This window comes from Strix aluco, chromosome 18, assembly GCF_031877795.1.
Source record: "Strix aluco isolate bStrAlu1 chromosome 18, bStrAlu1.hap1, whole genome shotgun sequence".
Classification (NCBI taxonomy): Eukaryota; Metazoa; Chordata; class Aves; order Strigiformes; family Strigidae; genus Strix; species Strix aluco.
In genome coordinates this window covers 15586941-15612590 of record NC_133948.1, presented here as the reverse complement: position 1 = coordinate 15612590, position 25650 = coordinate 15586941, and the positions used below count along the sequence as shown (strand labels likewise).

General features: G+C 53.0%; 1 protein-coding gene across 18 annotated transcripts in view; it reads right to left on the bottom strand.

Annotated features, from left to right (window-relative positions):
* The window catches only part of OSBP2 (oxysterol binding protein 2), a 129196-nt gene that overhangs the window by 29650 nt on the left and 73896 nt on the right, over positions 1 to 25650 (bottom strand). For 16 of the 18 annotated variants that reach the window (XM_074844179.1, XM_074844180.1, XM_074844181.1 and 13 more), the window contains one exon: positions 7112 to 7362. In XM_074844179.1, the coding sequence (XP_074700280.1) occupies positions 7112 to 7362 (251 nt within the window). Of the gene's footprint in view, positions 1 to 3901; positions 4153 to 5370; positions 5991 to 7111; positions 7363 to 7855; positions 7881 to 25650 lie in introns of those variants that run through there. The other 2 variants (XM_074844191.1, XM_074844196.1) reach the window with 2 other exon arrangements.

The following is a 25650-nucleotide window of genomic DNA, read 5'->3' as shown; positions in this document are numbered from 1 at the left end:
ACTCTTCCCCCATGGGGAGGTACCTCCAGGCAGCTGCTGCAGTTCCGTCCTTCCTCTTCACTTACCCAAACCACCAAAAGCCACCGCAGCAGCGCGGGGAGCCTCACAGCAGTCTGCAAAGCAGAAGAGCCAACACCACCAGAGCAGCCAGTCTTCACTTTTAGTGCACCTGGAGGCCTGATCCTGGCTGCAGTGTGCTCAGAGCGCTCCGTCCTGCAAACAGCTCTCACAAAGCGAGATTTAACAAGACTCTTGTTGGCTTCTTCTCTTCTCCTCTGCCCGATGGAGCGAACTCCAGGCTGGAAGAGCATCTGCCCCCAACCGCACGGCGGGCAGCTGCGGTGGCAGCAAGCAGCTGCCACTGCCTGCGGGCAGCTCTAACCCTGGGATCTGGAGGAAGCTGCTTCAGTTTGTAGCCAGTTTCAGCCTCGTGCAACGCCTTTGCAAACCGCTCTGCTGCAGGAGAGGTGCTGCAGGAGCAGCGGCTGCCGTTAGCAGTGTGTCTGGCAGCAGCACCCCTCTATCCCCCTCATCGCCCCGTGCCATAACTTCTTCCTGGGTAAATCCATGGGAGGGCAGTGCTGCCATTTCAGTGCCTTCTCTTTCGACAGATACTGGAGGAAAGAGCCGGAGAGAAGCATCTCGGTGCATCAGCCCGGGCAAGAAGCAAACACAACCCTTGTGATATCAGGGGCAGAACCCCAGAAGGGATCTACCCAGCGATGCTTTAGTGTTTGCCCTCCCCGTGTCCCCAGCCTGCCCCAAGGTGCCCATAACCACCAGGCAAAGGCACATGGCAGCTGCCTGAAGACCACACGAGGTATGAGCAGGGCTCACCTGGTTACAGCACCACGTTTGACATCAGAAGCAATGCCCGGCTGGGCTGTCTCATGGTTCAGCAGAGCTGCTGATTAACATCAGGCGTTGCTGACAGCGCAATCCCTGTCTCCGACGTGCTAAGCCCACCAACATGCAGCCCTGCTGATCCAGCAGCTACCCGGGCAGAAACGCTCAAAACTCTCCTCTGAAGCTGCAATAGAAAAGCTACTGCTCTCAGCCAAAAAAACAGGAGGGCAGAGCTGCAAGAGGCATCCTCGGGTGCTAGTGACAGTCGTGTTCCCCATCTTCCTGCACAAGGCTTCAAGGGGAGCCCCAGGACAGATTCTGAAGCCTCCTGAGGGTCAGATGAGCACCATGAGGAGGACGAGAAGAGGTGAGAAGCCCCAAAGCACAGTGAGGATAATGTAAGTTGTCTGCAGGAGCACCAGCCGAAAGCCCCCGGCTGGCACAGAGGCTCCATGGACATGCACGAGGTCTGAGCACCCACAGGCGTGATATAATCTGGCCGGAAGGACTCAGGAACCCATGGGGATTGATGATGATGAGGGGAGCCGGAGGAAGGCACTGCCTGTCTGGACAGATCTGATCAGACATACCCTGAAACCTCTAAATTAAAAAAGCAATAAAGGATGCTCCAGGGGAAGTTGCAGGAGCTCCGAGTGCAGGGACAGGGCTCCGCACCTCCGCTCCCCTGGACCCCAGCCCCACTCTGGCAGACGTGCAGGCAAGGATGGACCCCAGGGACACCCGTCACCCTCCACCACCTCCCCCAGGGAACAGCAAAGCACCCACCAGTTATTTATGCATCAGCACGGCGCATCCACAGCAAAAATGCCCAGGACACACGGACCCCTCGCTGCAGCCCTCTCATCCGACGAGGATTAGCGTTGGGTTAGAGACTTAATCCCGAGGCCGGGGGTTTTCTGGGTCAGTGACATGGTTTTCAATGCGCTGATTAGTGCGCGTGTCGTTAGCGCAGCACAGATAATTAACAGAGGCTGTGTTACAGGCGAGAACAAGCTCCTCCTGCGCGATCACCATTGCAACAGTCCCAGGGAAGAGAAACCCTGCCCCACTGCAAGGTTTTTCTCTGATTTTAGGCAGCAGAGCATCTGCTTGGGGCCACTGAGGGCAGCTGGGGGCAATCCCTGCCACTAATGAAGCAAATCCAGGAGCTGAAGCTGGAGCTTGCTCGCTGCAGTGCCTGAATTAACCCCTGCACTATGAGGATGCACAGGGTGGGGAGCTCCTCCAGCCCCACTGGCTGTACTGGGGTGAACTGGGAGCAGCCCAGCAGGCTGCTGTTCCCTCCCTGCTGCATATCTCTGTCCCAGCTGCTGGGAGCGCTGCGCAGGCAGAGGTTGGGTCCATTCTCCTGCCTGTGTCATGACAGGCTTGGGGACCCCGAGGGACGGCATCACACCCCCACCCACGCTGGCAGCCGGCTCTGCGCCGGGACCCAGCCACGTTTGCAGCAGCAGCATCGCCCTGACCACACAGTCACTCGGGCATCTGAGTCCCGGGGAGGAGAACCCAGGGACTCTCTTTTCTACCAGCTTTAGGCAGTTTGGCAAGCACACACAGACACATGTGGCAGTTCACCTATAACCAAAATAACTCATTCGAAATTACACACCCGCTCTGGTGAACCTGGTGTCACCCCGAGCACACGCTCAACATCAGTCCAGTTTAATAGGAAACAATTTTAGGAGTACAGATTAATCACAGCAGCATCCCCATGGGGGCAGAGGAGGCTCAGCCCTTCACAAAAACAGCAGTGAAGCTGGGACACGGGAAGGCAGAGCAGCAGCTCTGGGGAAGCACATCTTTTGCCCAGGTAGCTCGCTCCGGCACAGGCACCCAGGAGGTCTCCAAATAAACTGTGTGAGCAGCTGTAATCCCCCCCCAACTCCAGCACTCAGACCCTCTGCAAACCCACCCACAGTGCCCGCTGGCAGATGCCTCCCCCGGGCAGATGCCTCTCTGAGTCTCCAGGAGCGGAGCGTGACCACGGGAAGAGGTTGGATTCTCAAGCCACCGGCACGTGGCACAAGGCCACCCCATAACGGCTGCTGAGCCGGAGCACGGCCCCAGAGGGCTCCACAAGGAGATACACTGCGGGGGATGGAGGGTGCAGCCCCTGGGATGCTGCTGGGCATCCCAGAGAGGCTTAAACAAACTGCCTGCAGCTGCCTTCCCCCGGGCACAAGCAGCACATACTGTTACTGGTCTCACTTCTGGTTCAAGCACTGTGTTTCACCTACTTAAAAACCCTCCCTGCAGGTTCAGAGAGTCGGAGGATGCTCTTTGCTGATGCCTTGGGGCACTGGTGCTCCAGACAGGTTCATTCCCATGGGAAAGGAAAACCCAAGTGAGGAAGTCACTCTGCCTTGAAGCGGGTGCTGGCACCCTCTGCATGATGGGCTTGGGTGGCCACCAGCACGGTGGTCTCTCTTAAGAGCGGGCGTGGAGCACTTTGGGTCCCCAGGACCGTCTGCTCCACACCAGCCCACACAGGGCTCCCTCCTCACGAAATCCTGCCTGCTCAGCATCTCCTACCCAGCACCGCATCCCTGCCCCAGCAGCCTCTCTCAGTCCTCCTTGCCCAGGCTGTGCTGGCCTGGCAGAGCCTTCCTCCACCTCAGCTCCTCATAAACCTCAAGGAAAAATGCAAACTAACCCAGGAGTGATGCACGGCCAAGCCCAAGCCCTGCTGCTCTCCATGCTCACATCCCTTAAGGAAGCACAAAGCAAGCCAAAAGAAGAGCGCAGCTATTGCACGCTCGCACGCCGTTCGGCCACCTCCAAGCTTCGCTGTAGCAAATCCCATTCCCTTTAAAAGCCTATTTCTAGCAACACCCACAGCACTGTGAGCTCTTCCTGACGCCCAAACTGGCTTCCTCAGCGTGTCCACACGGCCTTCCTGCCTGCTGTCTGCTGCTAAATTATGAGACAGGAGCTTTCCCGGCTCCTTGGACGAGTCTACACAATTCAGCACAGTGTTCTTCATCTCCGTGCCCCTCATTATTCCTTTAATTTGTTGCTTCTTATTTTTACGTACCTCCCACTCCTCCCTCGCGACAAGATTGCAACTTGCTTTTCTGTGTCTCCTCCTCGTCGCTCCACACAGACCTGCTGACATGGGGCGTCTTGGTCCTGGAAAGGCTGAACTCTGCTGCGAGTCTCACCCGGTGTGGAGTTACGAGATTTCCAAGATTTCGGACAGGAGCAGAGCGAACTGGTCGCTCGCAGATGTCTGGGCTTAAATTTAAGCCCTGCAACAGTCAGTCCCTCCATGTTTCAGATCCTCACCTGTAATGCAAAGGTCCAGCACGTCCCTCTCTGCCTCTGCCCAAACCTTCCTCCGTCATCCCAAGCATCCCTCGCGCAGGGGCAGCCCGAGCTGCTTTCTCCTCCCGATCTCCAGAAGCACCCAGAGCACTCAGCGAGGAGGTCACCTTCACAGCAAAGCTCTTTCTTTTACATATATGTTTATTTATTTCTACTTGCTTGCTGCCGCTCCCCGCGGCTCCGGGGACATTTACATAATTGGATCACAGGCAGCTGGACGGAAACTGCAAGCGCCGGCCCCTCAGAGCATCCATCCCTTCCCGCTGCAGGCAGCAAAGCCCAGCTCTGCTCTGTCCCTTGCCCACCGGCCAGGGCACGCTGGCTGCACAGGTCCCAGCCAGGAACAGGACCCAAGCGCAGAGCCTGGGACTGCTCCTGTGAGCCCAGCACAGCTCGGGAAGCGGTCAGGGGCATACACCTCCTGAACAGGCCAGCAGCTCGCAGGTCCAAACCCCTCGAAACTGCTCAGGGATGCAACCGAAAAAGAAGCGAACGCAGCACGACGTCAGCGACGAACGAGCAGCACTGCATGTCACCATCTCCAGCCAGCCAAGGCACGGGCGTGAGCCACAGCACCTCCTGCAAAAGCCAATCTCTGCTGCACAGGCAGAGGTGATGCCCTCGGAGGCAGGATTTGGCCATGCTGGGCGGAGCGGATCAGCAAGGTTTGGTGCTGGGGTCAGGGCAGAGCGTGGACACAGAGCATCCGCATGCTGGCACCAGCCCATCGCTGCCGGCTGGGACCTCTCTGGGGAAAAGCTGGCAAGCAAGAGTGGTTTAATTTCTCCTGCAAGGAACTACCAGTCCGTCAAAAGCATCCTGTGCTCCCGTGCGATGCGTGGCCCTGAGAAGCCTGCGAGGACTGAGGTGGGCAGGAGCAGGGTGTGTTTTCACCTACTGCCAGGAGATGGCTTGACTCCATGTGCTTCCCTGTAGCTATGTTTCATGTTTCAACACAGATTTCGGGATCTTTGCACTGCACAGAGCCATCCCCCCAGCCCATGAGAGACTCCCCGGGCAGGATCCACGCAGCAGCCCCATGTTGAAAAGATAAATCAAGGCACAAAAAGGGAACTGGGCAGGAAAAGGCAGCATAGCTGGGAGCACCAGCCCACCACGGTAGGTGGTCAGGCTGTTGGTCCCCCTCCCTCCCAGCCCCCACGATCCTGCCCTGCTCACCTTCCTCCTGCCTTTCTAATCCATCCCCCTCAAAGCATTGCTGCTTCCTAGGAGTCAGCATCCCCTTGCCCACAGCTCCATCATCTCCCCCCCGAAATGACAGGCTCATCAGCAAGCTGGGAGAGCTGCAACCACTCCTCCGGAGCTGCCACTCCGCTCCTGTCCTGCTTCAGACATCTCCTCGAGACGCTCAGCCACGAGCTGAAGTGCAAAAGGATGCTGTTAAAAACAGATCTCTGACATGCACCTGAAAACACGTCCCTCACTCCCTACTTGGCCCCTCTTACCCACTCGGTGTTTTGCACAAACCATGTTTCTGCCGTTTTCTCCCTGCACAACAGTTTTTGTGCTATTTCCCACTGTTCAGACAGCCTTGCTCAAGTTTTTATCATGTCACAAGCACCACAACTCTCTAGCCTGCCCACAGCGAATATTGCTCTGCCCGTCCCATCCCAAAAGGCTGCTGGAGAAATCTTCTCCCCAGCAACTCCCTGCCCGCATCCCATCACCAGTCTGCCTTCTAACAGCAAACCCCCACCGCTCCCGGCAGCACCGAGGGCTCCGCCATCACCCTGCACTACTCACGACACGCTGCCATCCCCGCTCCAAAAACTTCAACAAACTCTCCGCAGGGAAAGCGCTGCACAGGCACCCCCAAAGCTGCTCCAAAATGCAAGACACCGTCTCAGGAAGCCCTTTCTCCCCGTGGCTACAAAATCCTGTGAGCTGGAAGAGGGAGGATGCTGCGAACGCAGGGCTCCTGAGTGCTCTCCGGCTCCCGCTGTGGATTATTATTATTTTTTAAAAGCTCACATAAAACAACACACGACCTCCTTTTGCTCAGGGCTGGGACAGCACAGCAACAGCACTGCTCCATTCACAATTCCCTGAGCTCTGCCTTCATATATTATTCCAGGTCTGTTAGGCTTTTGGGTTGGTTGGGTTTTTTTGCTTTGAATATTTTATTTAGTTTTGCTCTCTCTTCTCCTCCCCAGCGCTCCCCAAGGAAAATAAAGCTCCCCAGGAAGGGCTGTCTCACTGCGATGGAGGCAGATCTACACCCCAAACAGAACCTGTTCAAACAATAATCAGAAAGCACCGTCACGCTGCACAAGGCAGGGAGCAGCGCCGGTGCTGGCACATGCTTCACGACCTCCAACCAACCGGTCCGGGAGAGCACAGCCGGCACAAGACAGCTGTCGGACCCTAAGGGGGTTAAATCCCCCAGTCGTGTAAAACAAGGGCAGCTTCATGGAAGTCCATGAGGATGTGAGTGATGTGGGGACGTGGGTCTGAATCCGCAGCGGACAACGGGCTCTGAATTGCTGTGCCAGCCAGAAAGCCACCCCCAGGAACAGCAGAAAGCCCCTTTACACTCCAAACCTCTGCATTACCTGGCTTTACATCCAGAACAGCCCATTTCGGAGCAGCCTCCCCAGAAAGTACGCTGTAAGGAGGTAGCAGACCTGCGTCTCGGGGGGTTACACACGCCCGTGCCCGCTTCCCAGGCTGCATCTTCCCAACTCCCCATCCCCTCACCACTGAGCCGGCCCCGAGCCGGCATCGAGCCCCCGGCCGTGCCCCAGCCCCGCGCCAACGCACGGCTCTTGCAGAAAGCCAGCGCACGGGGACAGAACGGGGCCGTGCCGGAGGGAAGAAGGACGATGGAGGAAGAAGAGGAGAAAAACCACTTCCCTCTCCATCTCCTCGCTAACGCGGTGCCTGGGCCGGCAGCACTTACGTTGATCATAGCATTGGAGGTGATGCGGAAGAGCGTGGCTCGTTCGTTCACCGCCTTGATCTTCTCGCCGCTCTCGGCCGGCAGCTTCAGGTTCTCCAGCTCGCTGAGCGAGCGCTGCAGGGCCGCCCCGTGCTTCGCGATCAGGTCATTGCAAGTGCTCAGATCCTCCAGCTTACTCGAGAGGGTTTTCAACGTGCTGTGCAGCTCGCTCTTGTCTGACTGCGAGGCGGGCTCCTCGTCGCCCGAGTCATCTGCAAAGGGAGGGATGGAGAAAAAAAAAACAGTTTCCATGGTTACCCCCGGACCGTACTAACCCGCCATCGCCGCGGGCAGGGGGACCTCCTGCCTCCTCCCGCGCCCAGGCAGCTCTGCCAGGGCTTGGGGTCATTGTCACCGCGTCCTCCGGGAGCAGAGCGTGGTGCGGAGGAGCAATGCTGGACATCACCCAGAGCCCCAAGGAGGCGTTCGAAGGGCTCCTGTGGCGGTTACTGGGATTTGGCTCAGGGCTGCTAAGGCTGAGCAACGGGGGGTGGCACGGGGGGTGGTGTGCTGGTGCCACCAGGGAAGGGCCACGTGCCAAACCTCCCCTGTTCCACACGCAGCCACGGGAGCCGGGCACAGTGTCAGTGCCCCAGCACCGAGAGCGAACCTCACGGGGGCTCTGCAAGGTCTGCTTTGGGCAGGGTAAACTATTTCACCCAAGGGAAAGGTCTTAAAGATACAGCAGAGAGTAACAGCCTTTACCCAAAACCATCACCACATCTTCAGAGGGCAGAAAACTCCACGATCGGCATCTCAGGTACAGCAGAAATGGTTATTCCTGCAACTCCGGACCACTTGGGTGACTTAAAACCAGAAAACCGACCCAAAACGGAACAGCAAGTACCACGCAGCATTTCTTCAGATCATCCCACCGCTCCCCCGGGGAAGGCAGAGGAGGTGAGCAGCTCCGAGAGGCGGCGTTGCCCAAAGCAAATACAAAGAGCGAGAGCAGATCAGGTCCTGCACAGGGTCCACACCCCATCCTTATGTGTGAGGTTTAGCCAAGGTTTCTCCAGGTGCACCCAAAAACCACGAAGGCAGCAGAGCATGGAACTGCCCCTTCATTTTCCCTCCCTCAATCATCTCCTTCTGGATTAAAAAGAGGGAGGGACCAGCAAAACCTGCCTGCAGCTTCACTGCCAGGACTGGGGGAGCCCGGGGAGGGGGGTGAGGATGTTCTCCAAGCCAGCCAGGCTGTGACACCGGGATGCTGCAAAGCACAGACCTCGGGGATGCCTCAGCTGTAACAAGCGTGCAGCACATCCCCTTTCTGGGCTGCAAGGAAAGGAGAAAAGCCCGTAATTCACTGATAGGTGGGTGTTTGTTTTTTATTCCTGGCTCGTTTATAAGACCTTTTGAAATGCTGTAGATAGTGACGGTGATGTTCAGCCATCGCTCATACCAATTCCACTGCTCTTGGGCCAGCTAAGGACAATAAGAGAAAGAGCATCCTTCATTTAACAGTACCAAAGCTGTGCTTCTAAGGCAAGAGCCAGAGCAACCTGGGTAGTACAAAAGGACCATCAACCCGGAGTCGAAGCAGCAGCAGAGCACAGCTACCCAGAGAGGAGGTGATGGGACAAGGAAGCAAAGCCCACGGACAAGGCTCGTCCCACACAGTGGGATCTACCCCAGCTGCCCAAGGAGAAGAAAATCAAAGCCCTGCTGGGAACCAGGGCACAGAGCAAAATGCAAGTGGCTCGTGGAGCATCAGGGCAGCATCTCCCAACGCAACAATTTGGTCTGGTTGGAACCCAGCCCTGAGCACCCACAGCACACAAACCTCTGACAAACGTGAGGAGATAAAGCAGCTTGTGGCCACCAAGGACAAAGGGCTATCAGAGCCAGCATTCACAGCACCCACGGGAAACCACCTGAGACCTTCCCAAGGAAGATGAGCAGCTAGCCAAGGTGCTGGGGGCAGAGCTGTCTCCCACCGACAGGCTGGGGAGCTCCAGAGCCACATGGCCAGGGGCCAGCCCTGCTCTCAGGGACGGGACCAGCATTCTGGAAACACACCCAGCACCAGGGAAGTCTCTGGCACAAGTAGAGGTGACAGGCAGGGGAAAGGGAACGGGGACATGCAGGATTCAAAAGGCTCCATCCCAGGAGGTGCAGAAAGGTGCCACAGCAAAGGACATGGTCATCTTGTACATGACAACTGCAGAAGATCTAGCAAGAACATTTAAGCCACTTTTCCACCAGTAAGGAAAGTAATAAAAACCTTCCCAAGGTCTGCTTTGTTTCAAACGTTTTAAGTATTTCCACAGCACCTTTCACCCTTGGGCACACAAAAGCACTCTGGGTCCCTGGCAGCATCTACACATCCCCCCCGAGCTTTGAATATTGTCTTTGTCCTGAGCTGGTGCATCCGAGTGACAGAGCACACTGTACCCTGCAGTGCCCAGATGCTCGCAGGGAGGGGGACTCCGTGCTGCTGCTGCTGCTCAGAGCCATCTCCCTGGGGCTTTCCAAGGCCATCTCGGGCAGAGGCTTGAATCCATCTCCTTTCACAGTCTCCTTCACCATCAAATACAGCACACAGGATGGGAACAGGATGGTGGTGGCATTTACACAGCTCGTCCCAGCCACAGCCACCTCCTCCAGCGCAGGAGCCCCTTGCTCTCTCCAGGACCACATCTGTGCTCTCCCCATGAGCATCCCACCAGCCTCTCCTGGGCTGGGCGAGATGAACGCAGATGGGAACCACCTCCCCATAGCATCCAGGATCTGATCGCTAACAAGGCCGGTCTTTAACAGCCAATTTTAATCTATTATAATGTTTTATAAAACTACCAGAAGCAGAAGTCAACCACACTAGCTCAGCTTTCACCACAGACAATTGACAGGCATCTACCACCACTAATTATGTCAAAAGACACCATTTCCTCCGTGGGACTCAAGGGGACAAACCAAATTTTCAATTTTTCTGTCTGTAGACATTGGTAATACTTCCCAAACTGTTTACAAAAACTGCAAAAATCAGGACAAGCAGGAGGAAGCATCTCTCTGGCCTGTCCCCAGGCAGTATTTAACCCCCAGATCTCTCCCTCTCATTTCTTTACCCCTCTCTCCTTATATAAAATGCCTTTTCCCAGGGCAGTGCCATGGGACCACCCCAAAGCCCCGGCTCCCACGGGCTGTCGGTGCTCTGTGCTTTCCAGAGCAAAGCCCGGATCACCCTCCCCAGGTGCAATCCCAGATCAGAGCCTAGGGATTTTTGCCCATCATTAAAACGCTCCGACACAGGGACGGCACCGCGGGCGATGAACAGGCTCCATCCTTTGCCAGGGCATTATTTCCTGCCCATCGCTGCCCATTTATCGAGGCTGTGGTAATGATCCCTGCCTGTGTGCTCAGCTTGAGGCAGGAGGCACGAACGCAGCGTGGCCCATTTTTTTTATCATTGTGCAGAATTATATAAATGCCTCAAAGCCCGGGAAAAAGGGGGAAGGCACCTGGGTCAGACCACGCCAGTCGTAACGCTGCTTGTTCAGGCTGAGTTAGCTGAGCTGATCGTCCCTCACCGGCTCCCTGCCTGCCCCGAAGCTGCTTCCATGGCCGTGCCAGGATGCTGGTGGGGTGGGCAGCAGGATCCCACCTTTCTCCTCCTGCCTGTGCAAATGGAGGAACAGGGTGTCAGACCTTCTGCTGAGGCTGGAGACTTCAAATGGGATCTTAAGGCTCGAGGGTCGTGGTGCACCCACGGGGAGCGATGTGCAACACTGGCTGGGGAGCGAAAGCACACCCAGCGCAGAGGACGGAAAACTCATTACCTCTCCCCGTCCCCGGTAAGCTCATCCCCATCACTGGTCCTGCCTCTGCACCCGCAGCCCCAGTGCCCAGGACATACAGAGACCTGGACCGCTTCATGCTTCTGTTTCTCATGATAAAATAAAAATACCTCAAGCAACATAATTTGCTGTAATTATCTCAAAGCACAGGAAGAAGGAAACACAATGTCATAGCTACCATCAAATCAGAGCAAATTAAAGCAGAAACAATTGCACAAAGCACCCAAACAACCTCACTGCCATCCCACCAGGGCGAAGCACAGACATGGGCTCTGAAGATGGATTTCCAACCCAGTCAATGCCAAAACACCTCCCAGCACTGAAATACTTCGCTCCTTACCGCCCTCACAGCACCAGCACAGGCCAGGCAGGATTGATCGAGTCCCCAGAAACTACTTGTCACTCATTTCTCTCCCTAGAGGTTTTCTGACTGCAGACATAGTTGTGAAATCCTGGCTCTGGGAAAGCTGGGAGGTTGAATGAGGTCTTGGCTTCACCTACAGGTGCAGCACTGGGAAAAACATCCTAAAAGGGCCAGGAAAACGCCAACCGCAGCCCCCCAGGGACCACCATCACAGGCAGAAGAGCGGTGTGTGCACTCATTATTATTTTTTTAATTACACTCAGGTTTCCTCTGCTCTGTCCTTCCACACTTGCTCCACACACAGCACTCACCGGAGGCTTCGGCATCCTCCAGCGCCGGGCTGCCGGCAGCACACTGCTCTCCAGCCCAAGGAAGGGAGGCGTGAGGACCAGCGTTGCTGTACCTCTTTCTCCTGGGAAATTGAGGGAAAGCTGACCAAAGCCCAAATACGCAGAAACACAAACCCTTCTGTTTCCTCAGGGAACCAGCAGCCTCTCAGATCTGCACCAGCTTCAGCCCCCAGGCTGAAGGTAAGAGCAGCCCCCAGATCCAAGTGGAAGCGCACTGCTTCCACGCCATCTCCACCCAGCTTCCCAGCTGGTCTCCTGGTATCACCAGGACAACCACCACAACAGGAACATTCCCGTTTGTCCCTGCGGCACAGCCGGGAGGGTGGGGACAGGATTGTCATCAGGGTCTCGAAAACTCCTTGTTTCCCCATCTGGGGGAGGATGGTCCAGGGGAGTCACTTTGCTGCAACAGCACAAGACCCACCAACTCCTACGGTTCCTGCTGAAAATTTATAAAGTGCTGGAGGAAAGAAGAGCAGCAACATTTATTCTCATGGCTGAGGATAAAGGATTTACTCATCCAGAAAGGTGAAACAGCCACAAGCCATCGCCTGGAGGTCTTCGCTTGGAGCATGGCCAAACACTGCGGTGCCGGGGATCCCTCCTTTGTATCAACTCAGCCAGGAAAAAAAACCCGTATTTTGCTTTGCTAAGGCTGGTAAAACACCCTGAAGGTCAGGAAATGCCCACACAGAGACTATGTCCAGGGCTCCTCAGGGCTATTAGAGGGCAAAGACCACGGGCAATTTCCAGAAGCAAACCAGCAACCTGCCCGGCAGACCTGCATCACCCGGGGCTTCAGCAGCTGCCCCAACGGGAGGTTTCCTAATCACAGTGATTCAAGACCACAAAACCTCTTGGAAGCTGGACAAACTTATATTCCTAAATGCTTGGGACCTAGAGTGGGGGAAAACATGACTCCCAACTATTCTTTTCCATCCCTGGCAATGGCTGATAGGTCCAACTCAGAAGAGACCTGTCGAGGGCAAAGCATGGGCACAGCACACCGGGGACATCTGCGAGGCTTTGCCATAAGCTTCACAACACACGAGATGAAAAATCCAGGCAGGGCAGTGCAGCATCCCTTGCTGGCCCAGCACAGCCCCTCCGCGACGGGAGAGCTGGCAGAGCAAGGACTGCATGAGGCCGACGGCGAGGAACGCCCGGGCACCCCGGCGCTGCCCAGCAGACAACAGCAGACAGAGTTTTCCAGTGCAGCGAGTGTGTCCCAACCCAAAATGAGTTTTCACGATGGCTCGGAACAGGGGTTTCCAACACAAGCAGGGGATGAAGAAGAGATTGCCAGAACCAGGGCGGTGAGGACGTGCCGAGGTGGAGGATGCTCTGTGCTCACTGCCTCTGGATGCCACCCTTACAGCTTTCACCAGTTTGGCTTATTTGGATCCTCTGCCCACTCCAAGCCCAAGCTACCTCCTAACAGCTCCTAAATCACATTAAACCTTGAACCAACATCCCACTAGCTGGGCAGGGCCAGGGTGGACCATGGGCTGTGTATCTGGAACCAGCAAAAAGCTTGGAGGCTCTGCAGGAGCCAGGAAGGCATCCCTGCTCCCTTCACACAGGAAAGATCCTTCAAGGACACAAATACTATTTTATCACATGGTTTCCAGCCATGCCACCCTCCAACGCAGCCCCAGCACACGCTGCCCCCAGCAGAGGGAAGGGGCTCTGCGATGGATTCCCCTCCTGTGAAGGACAGCGGTGCTGCTACCTGACCCCTGTCCCTCTCTGTGCCGGGTGCCAGCTGGTGCTGCCAGCAGCAGCTCTGCCATCTGCTCTCCACAGAAGAAAGATCATCCCTAAAGCAGCAAACGTTCAGCAGGTTGGCAGGGGGGCTGCCCAGCCCAGGACCCCCCACCCATGCTGGGATGCGGGTGCCCCTGGACCTCTTCGGGGAATAAGAGGTGCCCAGCTCATGAGCTTCACCTCAGCTCACCCTGCTCCTCACCACAAGACACGTTTATAATGAAAGACAGACATTTAGCAAGAAATCATGTTGCTCTTCTACAGCGAACAAAAGCTACCCAAGAAAATAAACGTGAAAGGCTGGCAGCAAATATTTGACAACAAATTGCAAGGTTCCTTTCATTCCTGTGTCTTGTATGAGTCAGCGCAGCTTCCACAGCATCCTCCCAAGGTTTCCTGCCCTTCCCAAACTCAGTGTCCCTTGGAGACCTCCCCGTGCCCATTGGTGGCACACAGGGACACCAGATATTTGAACGCATCCCCCTTTCCCTCCCACAACCAAGCCTCGCACCGATTGCTCGGGGCAGAGCTTGTCTCTCGGTACCAGCGCCTCCGAGGCGATGCCTGCCAGGACCCTGGGCCAGAGGTGGCTCCGAGGCCGAAGTTTAGGGCTGAGCCTGCGTGTAAGGTGCCATCAGCCATGTGGGAGCACGACCCAAAGCCAAAACCACCACTTTTGCCCCTGCCTGTGGTATCGGGCAGGGCTACCATGACCCACAAGCGTGGCAGAGCAGACCTGGCCCCCAGGCACCGCAGTAACCCATGCAACAGCCACCGAGGTTTGCAAAATCCTCCTCTCCCTCCTGCACCAGAAAGGTTTTACAAATGCAGTTGCTGTTTTATGAGCTGCCTTTCTTTTTGCTCACGATGCACACGGGAAACATCTGCAACCAAGGGTTCAAATACAAGAGACACAGATCACTGCTTACAGCAGCTTTTAATAAATCTCCTCTCCAGGAACACGCACAGCTTGTATTTTACACACACTATGCACCCTAAAAACACGCGCTCATGCAAGTCGAGTCCCTTCATTCCCCATCTCATACTTTGTTTTGACTTGTGAACGAACTTAAAGGCAATCTGTTGTGGTTTTTATTTGTAGGGCACTGGCATGAAGCAGTTGCTATAGGAACAGCCAGCCTCACGGTAAGCTGGGAAGATTATTTTTGGAGCTGTGATGCTGTTTCATCTATGTAAAATGGATCAGCAGCTATCGGCCGTAAGCCTCTTCAGGCTTGTTTCTCAGCCCGGAGAGCAACACAAAACCTCAGCGCTCAGAGCAAGCATCTCACAAGGAGATCATTAAGGCAGAATTTCCCTTTACGCACCCATTTTCTGCCTCTAAAACTTCCCTCAGCTAATATTTCCCATTGCTTGCAATTTCTCCAGAGCTGGTGGAAAACCTGCTGGCTGGAGGCACAAGGCAGGCACTTTCCTGCACTAGCAACACGCTGGGGCTTTGCACTGCAGCTCACGGGGAAACCCAGTGACACGGTGCCCACCGGAGGCACTGCCACGCAGCACACCCACCCCAAAATCATCGGGGAGACCTGGAGCAACCCCAGGGTGCTGCTGCTCAAGGGCGGGCTGTTTAGGTGCTGCCCCTGGGCGAGCGGAGAGGGGAAGAGCCTTTCCAGGGGATAAACCAGGAGGAGGCAAAGGGATTGGAGGCGTCAGCATTAAACTTTCTGTTCTAAAATTCACAAACTGCATCTGGAGTCCAGCTGCGACATCTCCAGCCCGAAGCACCGCAGCTACAGGGCACCACACCACGGCTAGGGCGGGCAATTAATCCCCACTTACCTTCCTCTCCGGGTCCAGCAAAATGCTCTCTTCCTACATCCCACACCTTCCTTCTACGCCCTGTGAGCAGAAAAGTTTCCCTTCCCGGGTATCCTCACTTTCAGAAAAAGTCCTCGTCCTTCCTGTATCACCTTGAATTTCTCCCCGAGCCTCCTGCAACCCTGAGCCACTCACCCACTGCTTCACCGAAGCCCAGTCTGGAGCCTCTTCTCAAAGGCAGGGCTGGCCCTGCTGAAGAAATTAAATCTGGGTTTCTGCTGGTAGGAAAGGGGAATGAGCAGACGAAACCCAACACAGGGGTGAAAGCGTGGGATCGATATTGCAGAGCGAAGCCGAGCCAGACCGGCTCCTGCACCACAGAGATGCCGAGCTCCGCGATGCCCAGCACCACCAAGGAGCCACACACAACCCGAAAGCAAACTGTGCGCTGCAAGCTGTCCTCTGCATCCAAACGGTGTCGTTTACCTACAGGGTAAAGAGATCATTGACTGCTGCCCACAGGTAAAACTGTAACAGGACAGAAGGAGCACTGATGATTTCAATTACAATAATATTCCTGGGCTCCTCCAAAGCCACCAACAACCACAGCAGTTAAGGCAGGGCATCTTGGCAGCTGCCTTCTTGCCTATCAGCGGCAAGAACTGTGCGTCTGCTGGTGGGGAGCTGAGTTTTGAAGCACCAGAGTCACCAGCCCGACACAACCTGCCCTTAGCAACCCCAGGCCACCATGGTTGTTCCCAACGTCCCTAGAAAAAGCTGTCTTAGGGCTGCCCCAATGACCACACCACCAGCAGCAAGGCACGGCTTGTTCCTCCATCAGCTCGCTCAGGAGGTAGATGCGGCCAAGCCAGTGTCAAGCTCAAGGACACGGGCACCACAGGACCTGCAAGCCATCAGGTATCAGAGCCACAGCGAAGTGGCCATCTCAAGTTTGCTCTTCTCAGACACGGGAAGGAAGGTGCCGTCCAAGGCCACAGCAGCACTGGAGGCTGTCGCCGCCCCCAAGCATCTCCGCCGGTGATGCAGCGTCCCGGGGTGGCACCACCGAGTGCTGAGGTTGTGGGGTTGTGCTGCAAACACACAGGGCAAGTCTCTCATGTGCGTAAGAAATGACAGGAGAACAAAAGACTCCATCATTTCTTCCAAATAGAACAAATTAACTCATCAACGTGCTACCTGCATGGCATGGTAAAGCCACAACATCCTGCTGCTTAAGATGATACCAGCCGTGCAACAAGAGTGTGCTTTGGCTGCAAGAAATCCACAACTCTTCCCACCGTATCAGCGAGGAGGTGAGTCAGATCAGCTTGCCATAGAAAAGCACTTTTCCCAGACAGGCAACAACCCGCCCAGCAGACACACTGCTGCAAGCAGCCCCAGCCCAACAGTCCCCACCAAAATCCCGGCAAGACACTCTGCTGATGCATGGTGAAAGCTGCCATCAAGTGCCAAGGAAACCACACTGCTGCCCATTCCCACAGTTCACAGCCCAGACCTTTCCACAGCAGCACAGCCCGCAGCTGGCCTCCAGCAAAACAACCTCGTCCTCCTCACCAGAGGATGATGAAGAAGTAAATCAGCAATTCCCAATGTCATCTGGGGACGGGCTTCAGCACAGGCAGCTGATGCCAACGCTCCTGAAACACGGGAGTGCTGCTGAAGCAAGTGGTGGAGCAGCATTGGTGCTTTTAACAAAGCCCACAGCGCCAACGAGCTTCTCGCAAAGCAAGAACCAGGAGAGCCCAGACCCGTTGCTGCTGTACTCTCCCAGGTCCGACGGGCAGCATATTTAGGGGTCATTTTCCCCATCGCTATGAAGTGCTGCAGCGTGTGATGTCCCTCCTATCAGGCACTGCCATGCAGGGACTCTGGGACATGGTTCTGCCCATCTGGGGACAGCACACTGCCTGCAGCCAGCCCGGGCAGAGCACACAGGCTATAACGGGCACCAGAGATTCAGAAGCTTCCCCTTTCCAAAGGGAAAGTCAGCACAGGCCATACCCTGCCTCGGTCCCAGCTTCCTCTCCATAGTTGTCACCAGAGGGCTACTGGAAAGCCCAAAGAGCCCTTCATCATCTGAAGGGTGTCCCCTGGAAAACTCCCCAGTTCACAGCTCAGAGGATTGCAGAAACGGGTGACTCAAGGTTCTTCTCCCACCTGGCTGTCTTTAGGAGCTGATCCAATCCAACTTGTGATTGCTGTCACTGACAAGCCATCTTCCTACTAAAAAAGCAGAGCTTTATATTTACCAAAAAAAAAAAAAAAAAGTCTAGGCTTGGTTCCCATGTTTATCACCACCTCAGGTCACTGCGAACATTTAGCACCCAGATTTCTTTGTAACACTTACAAAGGAGGATGAATTCAATGAATACCCATTCCTCTCACCTGATTTTGGGGGTCTGAATGCCAGACTAATCACCCAGCCCTCGCTGCCCACAGGGAGCTGCCGGGGCAGGAGCAGCCTCTGGAGCTGCTGCCCGCTCCTCTGACGGCAGAGGCAGCACTGCCTGACTCACTCAGACATCTGACTTTCAGGCTAAATTAATCTCTGCTAAAGTCTTACCTCCTCCTTCCCTCTCCCAGGGGGAATAAAAAAGCACTGGCCATCAGATCATTGTCCTGCAGCAAATGGTGCCTGATCCGGCTGCCTGGGGGAGGACAGGGAAGGACCGTGTGGGTCTGAGGATGCTCAGCGTGATGCAGGGTGACATACAGCCCCCAGGGCCGAGCCGGAGGAGTCACCTCCTGCAAACAGGAGCAGCCCTGGCACGGCCCCATCCTACCCAAACCAAAACCATCCCCTGGCTGAGCCGCTTCAGGTGGGACACAGACTCTCCCTCCCCCCTGCCTCAGTTTCCCTCCCGCTGCCATCCGGACCCAGTGCCTGGGAATCACGGCATGTTTGCTGGGTTTGGAGAGGATGAAAAGAAACACAGGGAGGGACAGGGATGGGATGGAGAGAACACAACCCAACTGCAAAATGCAGTGTGAAAAGAGTGGTTTTTCACCCTGAACCTCCTTTTTCTCAGTTCTACCTCTGGTGCACTTTCTCCTGCCTCTTCCCATACCTTTTTAGGAGTTCTGTATCTAAACGTATGAAAAATATCACACTGAATTGGTAAAAGCTGTTTTCCCTCCCGCAGGCAGAGTGGAGAAGGTCCATGAGGACAAGCAAGCATCAAAGCCAACCTCTGCTGCAGCAATCCCAGAGAAAACTCCAAGCCCTTGCTCCTCACAGGTGTTCCCACAAGTAAATATCACGGAAACCAATCCCACCTCCTTAGGAGATTCCCTATTTATCCCATCGTCGACCAGTCTCCCTGCTGACACCATGGGTTTGATTCCGAAACACCAGCCCTTCCCATATGGGATTATCTGGATCTCTTAGAAACGTTGATCACCCGTCATTTCTCAACCAGAGCCACTTCCACGTTGGCTCTCGAAGACACATCTGCTTTCATCACTTTTAATAGCTATGAATATTAAATGGAAACGGATATCTATATTTAATAGTCTAGCCTGGCTGCCAAAAGATAGATGGATTTTTACAGCATCTGCGGATGCAGGCACAGGTGGTACTTCTGTGGTTATGAAGAATTTCACTGGAAATTAATCATCAAAATAGTACAGCAAATAATCATTCATAAAACATTCCAAATTTGGCTGATCACTTAGCAATTATCACCAACCTGGCAAGGCTATTTCTTCTCTCTGCTAATGCAAATGGAAAGCTGTTCAAGCAAATGGAGGCCTAAAAATAGCAAACACTGGCTGCTCGTGAAAAGCTGTGACATTTCCTGAAGTCACATTCAGTGGAAGCAGGTGGTGGGCACGAGACGAAGTAGGAGGACCCCAACCTGGCAATAGGGCTCCACAGAACAAATCTAGAGCTCAAAGACCACTGGTCCTCACCAAATATCCCATCAGATTTGCCTGAAATCTGTGAGTACTGTGGGGAGACCTGAAATGAATAAGTTTTGCAGAAATTTAAGTCTAAGGACTTGAGCGACGTGATCTATGTTGGCCCAAGGTTGAGCAGGGGGCCAGAGCAGAGACCCCCAGAGGTGCCTTCAGACCTAAGTTACTCCACGACTCTACGCTAAGTGCAACCTTGTACTTGTAGTAGTTGCTTTTGGTTAACAATCGGATGTAATGCTAAGTTGTAATAACAAGGGAAATTCAACATGCATATCTGGTTCTAAATTAATAGGTAAAATAAGTAGAATACAAAAATAGGCTTAAAAATTTTTGGAGCCTTTCTTTGGATGGTAGCTTGGACAACACAGCATCCCTCTTCTTTATTTCAACATGGCCTGTTAGAAGGCGAGCAGCTTCTTCCATTTTGATTTTTAAAAATGTTACTCCTATATCTTGATTTCAGTAACCGTGATTTTCTTAATACTTTGGTGCAGCTGGTTGGAGCCAAACCTAAGGGAAGAAGTGATGCATTAATGTGGCCCTATAGTGCTTGGTTTTTTGGTAAGCAAAGACCATAGTGACACAAGGGCTGAAAAGACCACGAACAAGAGACCAAAGGGATAAAAAGCAGCTGGGGTTAATCTCTCTGCCTCGCATTCAGGATAAATTACAGCTTACAAGGAAAGCAACCAGGCAAATACACACCAAATACACAGCAGGGAAAGTGTCTGAGCCAGGACCCCAAAACAAAGGTACCAAGGCTAATCCCATGAAGATGCCTCCTTGCAAGGAACGATGCTCCTGAGACGAGGCTGCCCAAGGAATTTCTTCTGAGACATCAGAAAGTTGATGCAACCAAGGAGGCCAACAGAACCAATCAACAGGTCTTGATCTGCTCTGGCACCAGCCCTTCGCCGTTCTCCTCACGTCTCACCCTTCTGCACAAGGGGTGAGCAGTCAGCTCCACCCTGCCTGTCACACGCATAACCCACCTGAGCCAAAACACACTTTATAACTGGAGCTGCCTTGGGACCACAGCTTCCACGTGAAACCAATGCTTGCTTCAGTGTAAGCAGATCCTACCTGAAACTAAACACAGGAATACCAGAGGACCACATTTCCAAGAAAAACCCACACTAAGTTTCATTTTCAGGAGTCCATTGGCAAATAAACGATATTTGTCCCACTACAGACCATAGAAGAGACCTAAACTCACAAATTTCTTTCGGCACGAGCTATCCTTGCCCTAAGGGTCTTGAAACCAGTGAAGTTACACCAGGGATGAATTTTGACCCACCTTATGGTGTCAGCTTCCTTTCCTATGGAATACGTATTAAAACATGAGCCTGAATGGAGAGTGAACACACCAGCCCATTAATGCATGTAAAGGACTTGCTTGTTTCTTGAAAGAAAAGCAGCAGGAAAGCACAAAGTATTTTTATTACGATTACTGCAGCATTCCCAGTCCAGCTATTGAACATTTTATTGCTGCAATTAGAAAATGATGATGTTACCAGTCAATAAGCCTCAGCAGCAAATGCTGCACTTTATCTGGATTGCAGTCATTCTCTCCTTCCGGCACATACGGGATTTTATGATTACCCGATCACCCGAACAACTCTAATAAGCTGGTAATTTAGGCTACAAAGACATACAGATGGGTTTAAAACACACCAAAAGGCAGGGTTTAAACTCAAAATAAGATGGACACATTGGAGAAATGGAGACTGAAATGCAGGATATGATAAATGGAAGATACCACGCTACATCAGGAGAGAGAGCCAACCCAACAGATACTGGGCAATTGCCTGGTTAGCAGAAAAGGAGTCAATAATCATGGCTTATTATAAATCCAATATAAATTACAACAGAACTTTCAAAAGCAAGCTAAAAAAAGCAAAATAAATTCAGGGTTATAGGAACGGAAAAGTTGTATCTGAGACACACGATGGGACCAGAAAAGTATCTGAGACACACGATGTGATTTCTGGTAAGTCCCTGGCAGTCTATGCCTGGTTTGGGATACTGCACTCCTCAGACAGACATGCACCATAAAAAGACACCCATGAGGATGACACTGGGGCTGGAAAACATGTCCTGCAGGGAGAGACTGAATGAGGGGACAGTGTCTAGCAGAAGTGGGAGAAAATCAACCAAAGACGTGCTAACAGTCCACAAATAACAACTTCTATGAAGTATAGAAGGGACTGGTCAGTTCTCCATGTGCATAACAGCCAAGAGAAGCAGCCACCATGAGCTTAACGGTCGCAACGACTCTGGATATTTGGGACAACTGCCTCAGGTCAGGGGCAGGGATGCTGGCGAGGCTTCGGACAGGGACCGGGACACCCCAATGCTGGAGATGTCTGGGGACAGACCAGCAGCCATCTGCGAGCATCACTCTGATAGAGCTGATCCTGCCTGAAATCTTCCTGCCTCGTTTTGCAAGATTTTATCATTTGAAAGAAAAAAAAAAAAAGGCTAGAGGACACTCAGGAAGTCAGCCTACGAAAAGGGGCAACTACGGGGGTCAGCTGTGTCATGAGCTAAACCAGAATCCTGCTGAGGTGGACAGGACTCTCCCCTTTCTTCACAAATATACGGGGAGGAGTATATATATATACACACACACACATACATATATTCATGGGTTGAAACATGAGCAGGCATCAGTGCTATTTCCACAAGCCTTTCAAATGGATTTCTTCAAAAGCTTTCCAGAACTCTTCTCAGGAGAAGCCACGAGGACTGTGCAAGGAGATTTCGGTTTGCTGGCTTCTGGAGGAGGTAGAGGGCAGTTTGGTTTTTTTTGCTCTGTCCTTTCACTACAATATTCTGCTCTCCATTTCCGTTGGAATAAGAAGTTTGGCAGCCACCAGGAGAACTACAGAGCCAGACCTCAAACCTGCTAAACTGGAGTCACAGGGCCTGAAGAGCAGAGCTGGCAGGGAAAGCAAGCAGAGATAAAAACGAGCCCAGCTGATGCTTTTGTTAAAATGATGGAGAGCCAAAGTCAGCCCCACTGGACACAGCCAAATGTCTCCTCCCATCCCCTGCAGACAGTTCTGAATAGCAATGAAAAAAAAAAATGGTGGTGAAGGTGTGATTATAGGGAAATAACTGCTCATTATCAGATAATTGGTGGCTCATGCTGCATATCTCATCACCAGGAAAGAAAATAAAAAATTTTAAAAAAAAAAAAGACTGATAAAAATAGAATCTTTCTCATTATACAGCTCAGAACGGCAACGACACGCAAAGTGCCAACCTCCCTGAGTACTGGCTCGGGGTGCAAAGCTCCACTTCACTGCCAGCATGTGTTAACATCTGCCTCCTGGTCTGCAGGCACAGCTGATTGCAGGCCCCAGGGACAGCGACTTTGCTTTTATTCATACCTGCAAAGCTGGACATGCCACTTCCCTGCCAGGGGATCCTTGGAGGAAAGGCCCGGACTAGCCCCACCACAGCAGGAGGGAAGTGTACAGCCTGCGGCATCACCTCCTGGCTCCTCGTTTCCTTTCCAAGCCCACTAAGGGTCTGGGGACCCAGCATCCACCAAGGGGTGCCACATTTCAGTGGACCAAACCTTTATGGAGCAACTAACACCAGGGAAGGGGAAAAAAAAACCTGTTTATGGTCACCCCATGCTGGGCGAGGACCAGCACCAGGAGCTGCGATGGAGAAGGTCTTCGCTGAGAGCCCACACAGACACGCACTGAGCCCATCCATCAGGACATCCCTGACAGCTCCGAAACCACTTGGTCCTCCTGTAAGACACCTGAGGAACACTTTGGGGTTGAGTCTGACCAACATACACAGAGGCAACAACCTGACTGTTTCTCAGAGCAGGTATCTGGCAGTAGTGAAAGGGTTTCTGCCACCCAGACTCCCGGAACACTCCTGCCTCCCCTTCCCCAGGGATCCAAACTGCAGAAGACATCCCTTTTTATAAGCAAAGAACCATGGAATGGTTTGGGTTGGAAGGACACATTAAAAGTCATCTAGTCCAAGCCCCCTGCACTGAACAACCTAGATCAGGTTGCTCAGAGCCCCAACCAGCCTGACCATGAATGTTTCCAGGGATGGGGCATCTACAACCTCTCTGGGTAACCTGTTCCTGTGTTTCACCATCCTCATCATAAAATATTTCTTCCTTATATCTGGTCTGAGGATGCCTCGTCTGCAGAGGGAACCTCTGCACCTTTAACAACCACTGATTTTTCATGCCAGAATTTCATTCAGGAATCACTTAAGGTGTTTGCTAAGCACAGAGGAGACCTTCCAAGCTGTTAGAAGATGAAAACCACATGCTGCATGCTAGGATCGCTCTGTCAGCTCCCTGGGTATCACTCTGTATTAAATTAAATTAAAGCAGACATCATAGGACACTGCCCAGAGGGAGGCTCCAGGCTTGCTAAGGAAGCCAACCCCAAATCAGCCCACATGTGCCACCCGAAGAGTCTCAAAGTCCAGCTACTCCTATTCTGCATATTTCAAGAAAGAAGGAATGATGGCAATGCTGCAGAGCAAGTTCCCAGCCCATGTCTGGTACCCAGCTCTCCTTTGAACACAACCTCCACCACGGGAGTTTGATGATAACACCGAGATCCTCCCTTTGGGGTATTCTTGGATCATTAAATTACTCGGCAGATAGAACAGAGATCAACAAATCCGTAGTTCAGGCAGCCCTGGTAACGCTTGTATTTAAAAATATCCCAAGTCAAATTCCTGTAGAAGGTATGAGGTTCAGCCCCAGAAACCTCCTTAGGTGGAGCAGATCCAACCCAGGGCTGCCAGCTCCGTGGCAGACTCTGTATTCTTTCATATTCTGCTTTTCCATGGGGTCCACAGTCTACCAGGCAGAAAGCACTGGGATAAGGAAGCCTCCAGACAGCCAAGCCCTGGGTGATGAGGGGCTTTGCTCTTCTGGGAGTTGGTTGGGATGGTGAGCTTGCAGGAGGCCCTGTCTCCCCCCAGCATCCCTCTGAGATTTTGCACAGAAAGGCTGGATATCTGGCTGATATCCACCAAATCCCACATAAAACTGCCTGTGAAAGCATTTATTATCTTTCAATATATTCATATCAGCAATACAGAAGCAAAAACCTCCGTGACCCACTCTGAGTCTCCAGGGCCAAAAAGATCCACATCCAGATGAACATTACAAATTTGCACTTTACTAAACCATCCCTCCTCTCATTTAGATGTACACTCTGAATTCACAGCCAGCACACAATCCAGTACAACTCTGCAGGGAGGACTCGCACTACCCACGGCTTGGGAACTATCTCCCACTAGACCAGCAAATATTTAGCCCTGCAGACACAAGTGCCATCATAAATAATTAAAAGTCATTTGCTCTTGTCTAACAGATGAACAAAGCATATGAAAAAATGTACATATTTTGTTATTTAATTGTGTCTGTCCATTTACTCCATAAATCCTTTAGTATCCGGTGATTACTATGAATTTGCACCGCTCCCCTGCGCTGAAATGAAGGAGCCACCACACTTTGGTGGCACCACAAGCAAGGGAACAAGAAGTCCCTGCGTCTCTGCAAGGGCCGCAGGCAGGAGCAGGCAGGGAGTGGTGCAGGGCTGGGCACGAGCAGCTTGCTTAGCCCGAAACAAGCCAGGAGAAATGCAGAAGTGGCATAAAATGTCAAGATATTTTGGCGGAAATTAATTTTCTTCAGAGCAGAAACTCACAGAACAGACCCCCATCACGGATGTGGGGCGATGCCCTCTTCTTCCACAGACAACAGTAACATCACCCTGGCACGCAGCTATTGAAAGCCATCGAAAGTCTTGGATGTCTTCCTAAATGCGTCACCAAACATGCATTTTTAATGATGCTTAAACATTTTCCAGCCTCAGGTCTATCTACAATTTCAGCAGTGTGAGGAGGGGAGCTCACATATGGGTTGGCCTCTCCTCCTGAATCCATCAGCGAAAGAAGGCAGCACTGCCAGTGGCACAGCCGGGACTCGGGAAGCGAATCTGAGAGGCACATGAGCTAACACGAGTCCCATCCCTCACAGGATAACGTCATCCTTGGTGTAACCATTCCCAGGGGTTCACCAGAGATGAACCTGGCCCATGATCTTTTTAGTTTATTTATCAATAAAGTCTTTTTTTTTTTCCTAGAAGTCTCCCATCAGCAGGGAACACACAACCTGCCCCAACCTTCCTCATCCTCACAAAAAACAGTGGGAGATGTATAAAGGACACTCCCACATTCCTGTCAGCTTTCTCCTTCCTCACTAACCCTCAGTAACGAGAATGAGATGACAAGGGACCTTGTTCCCAGGGAGTGGGAGCAGCGACACAAATGGAGGGAGTGAAGAGACTGCAGGGCTGCGATAGCATCGTCCCCATCAAACCTGCAGCCGCTGCAGGATCACACAGGCGACAGCACAATTCACCAGCGCTGGGGGTTTCAGATGGCTAGCACCAGTGTGACAGTGGTCAAGGTCTGCTGGGACACGAGCTCAGCTCCCAC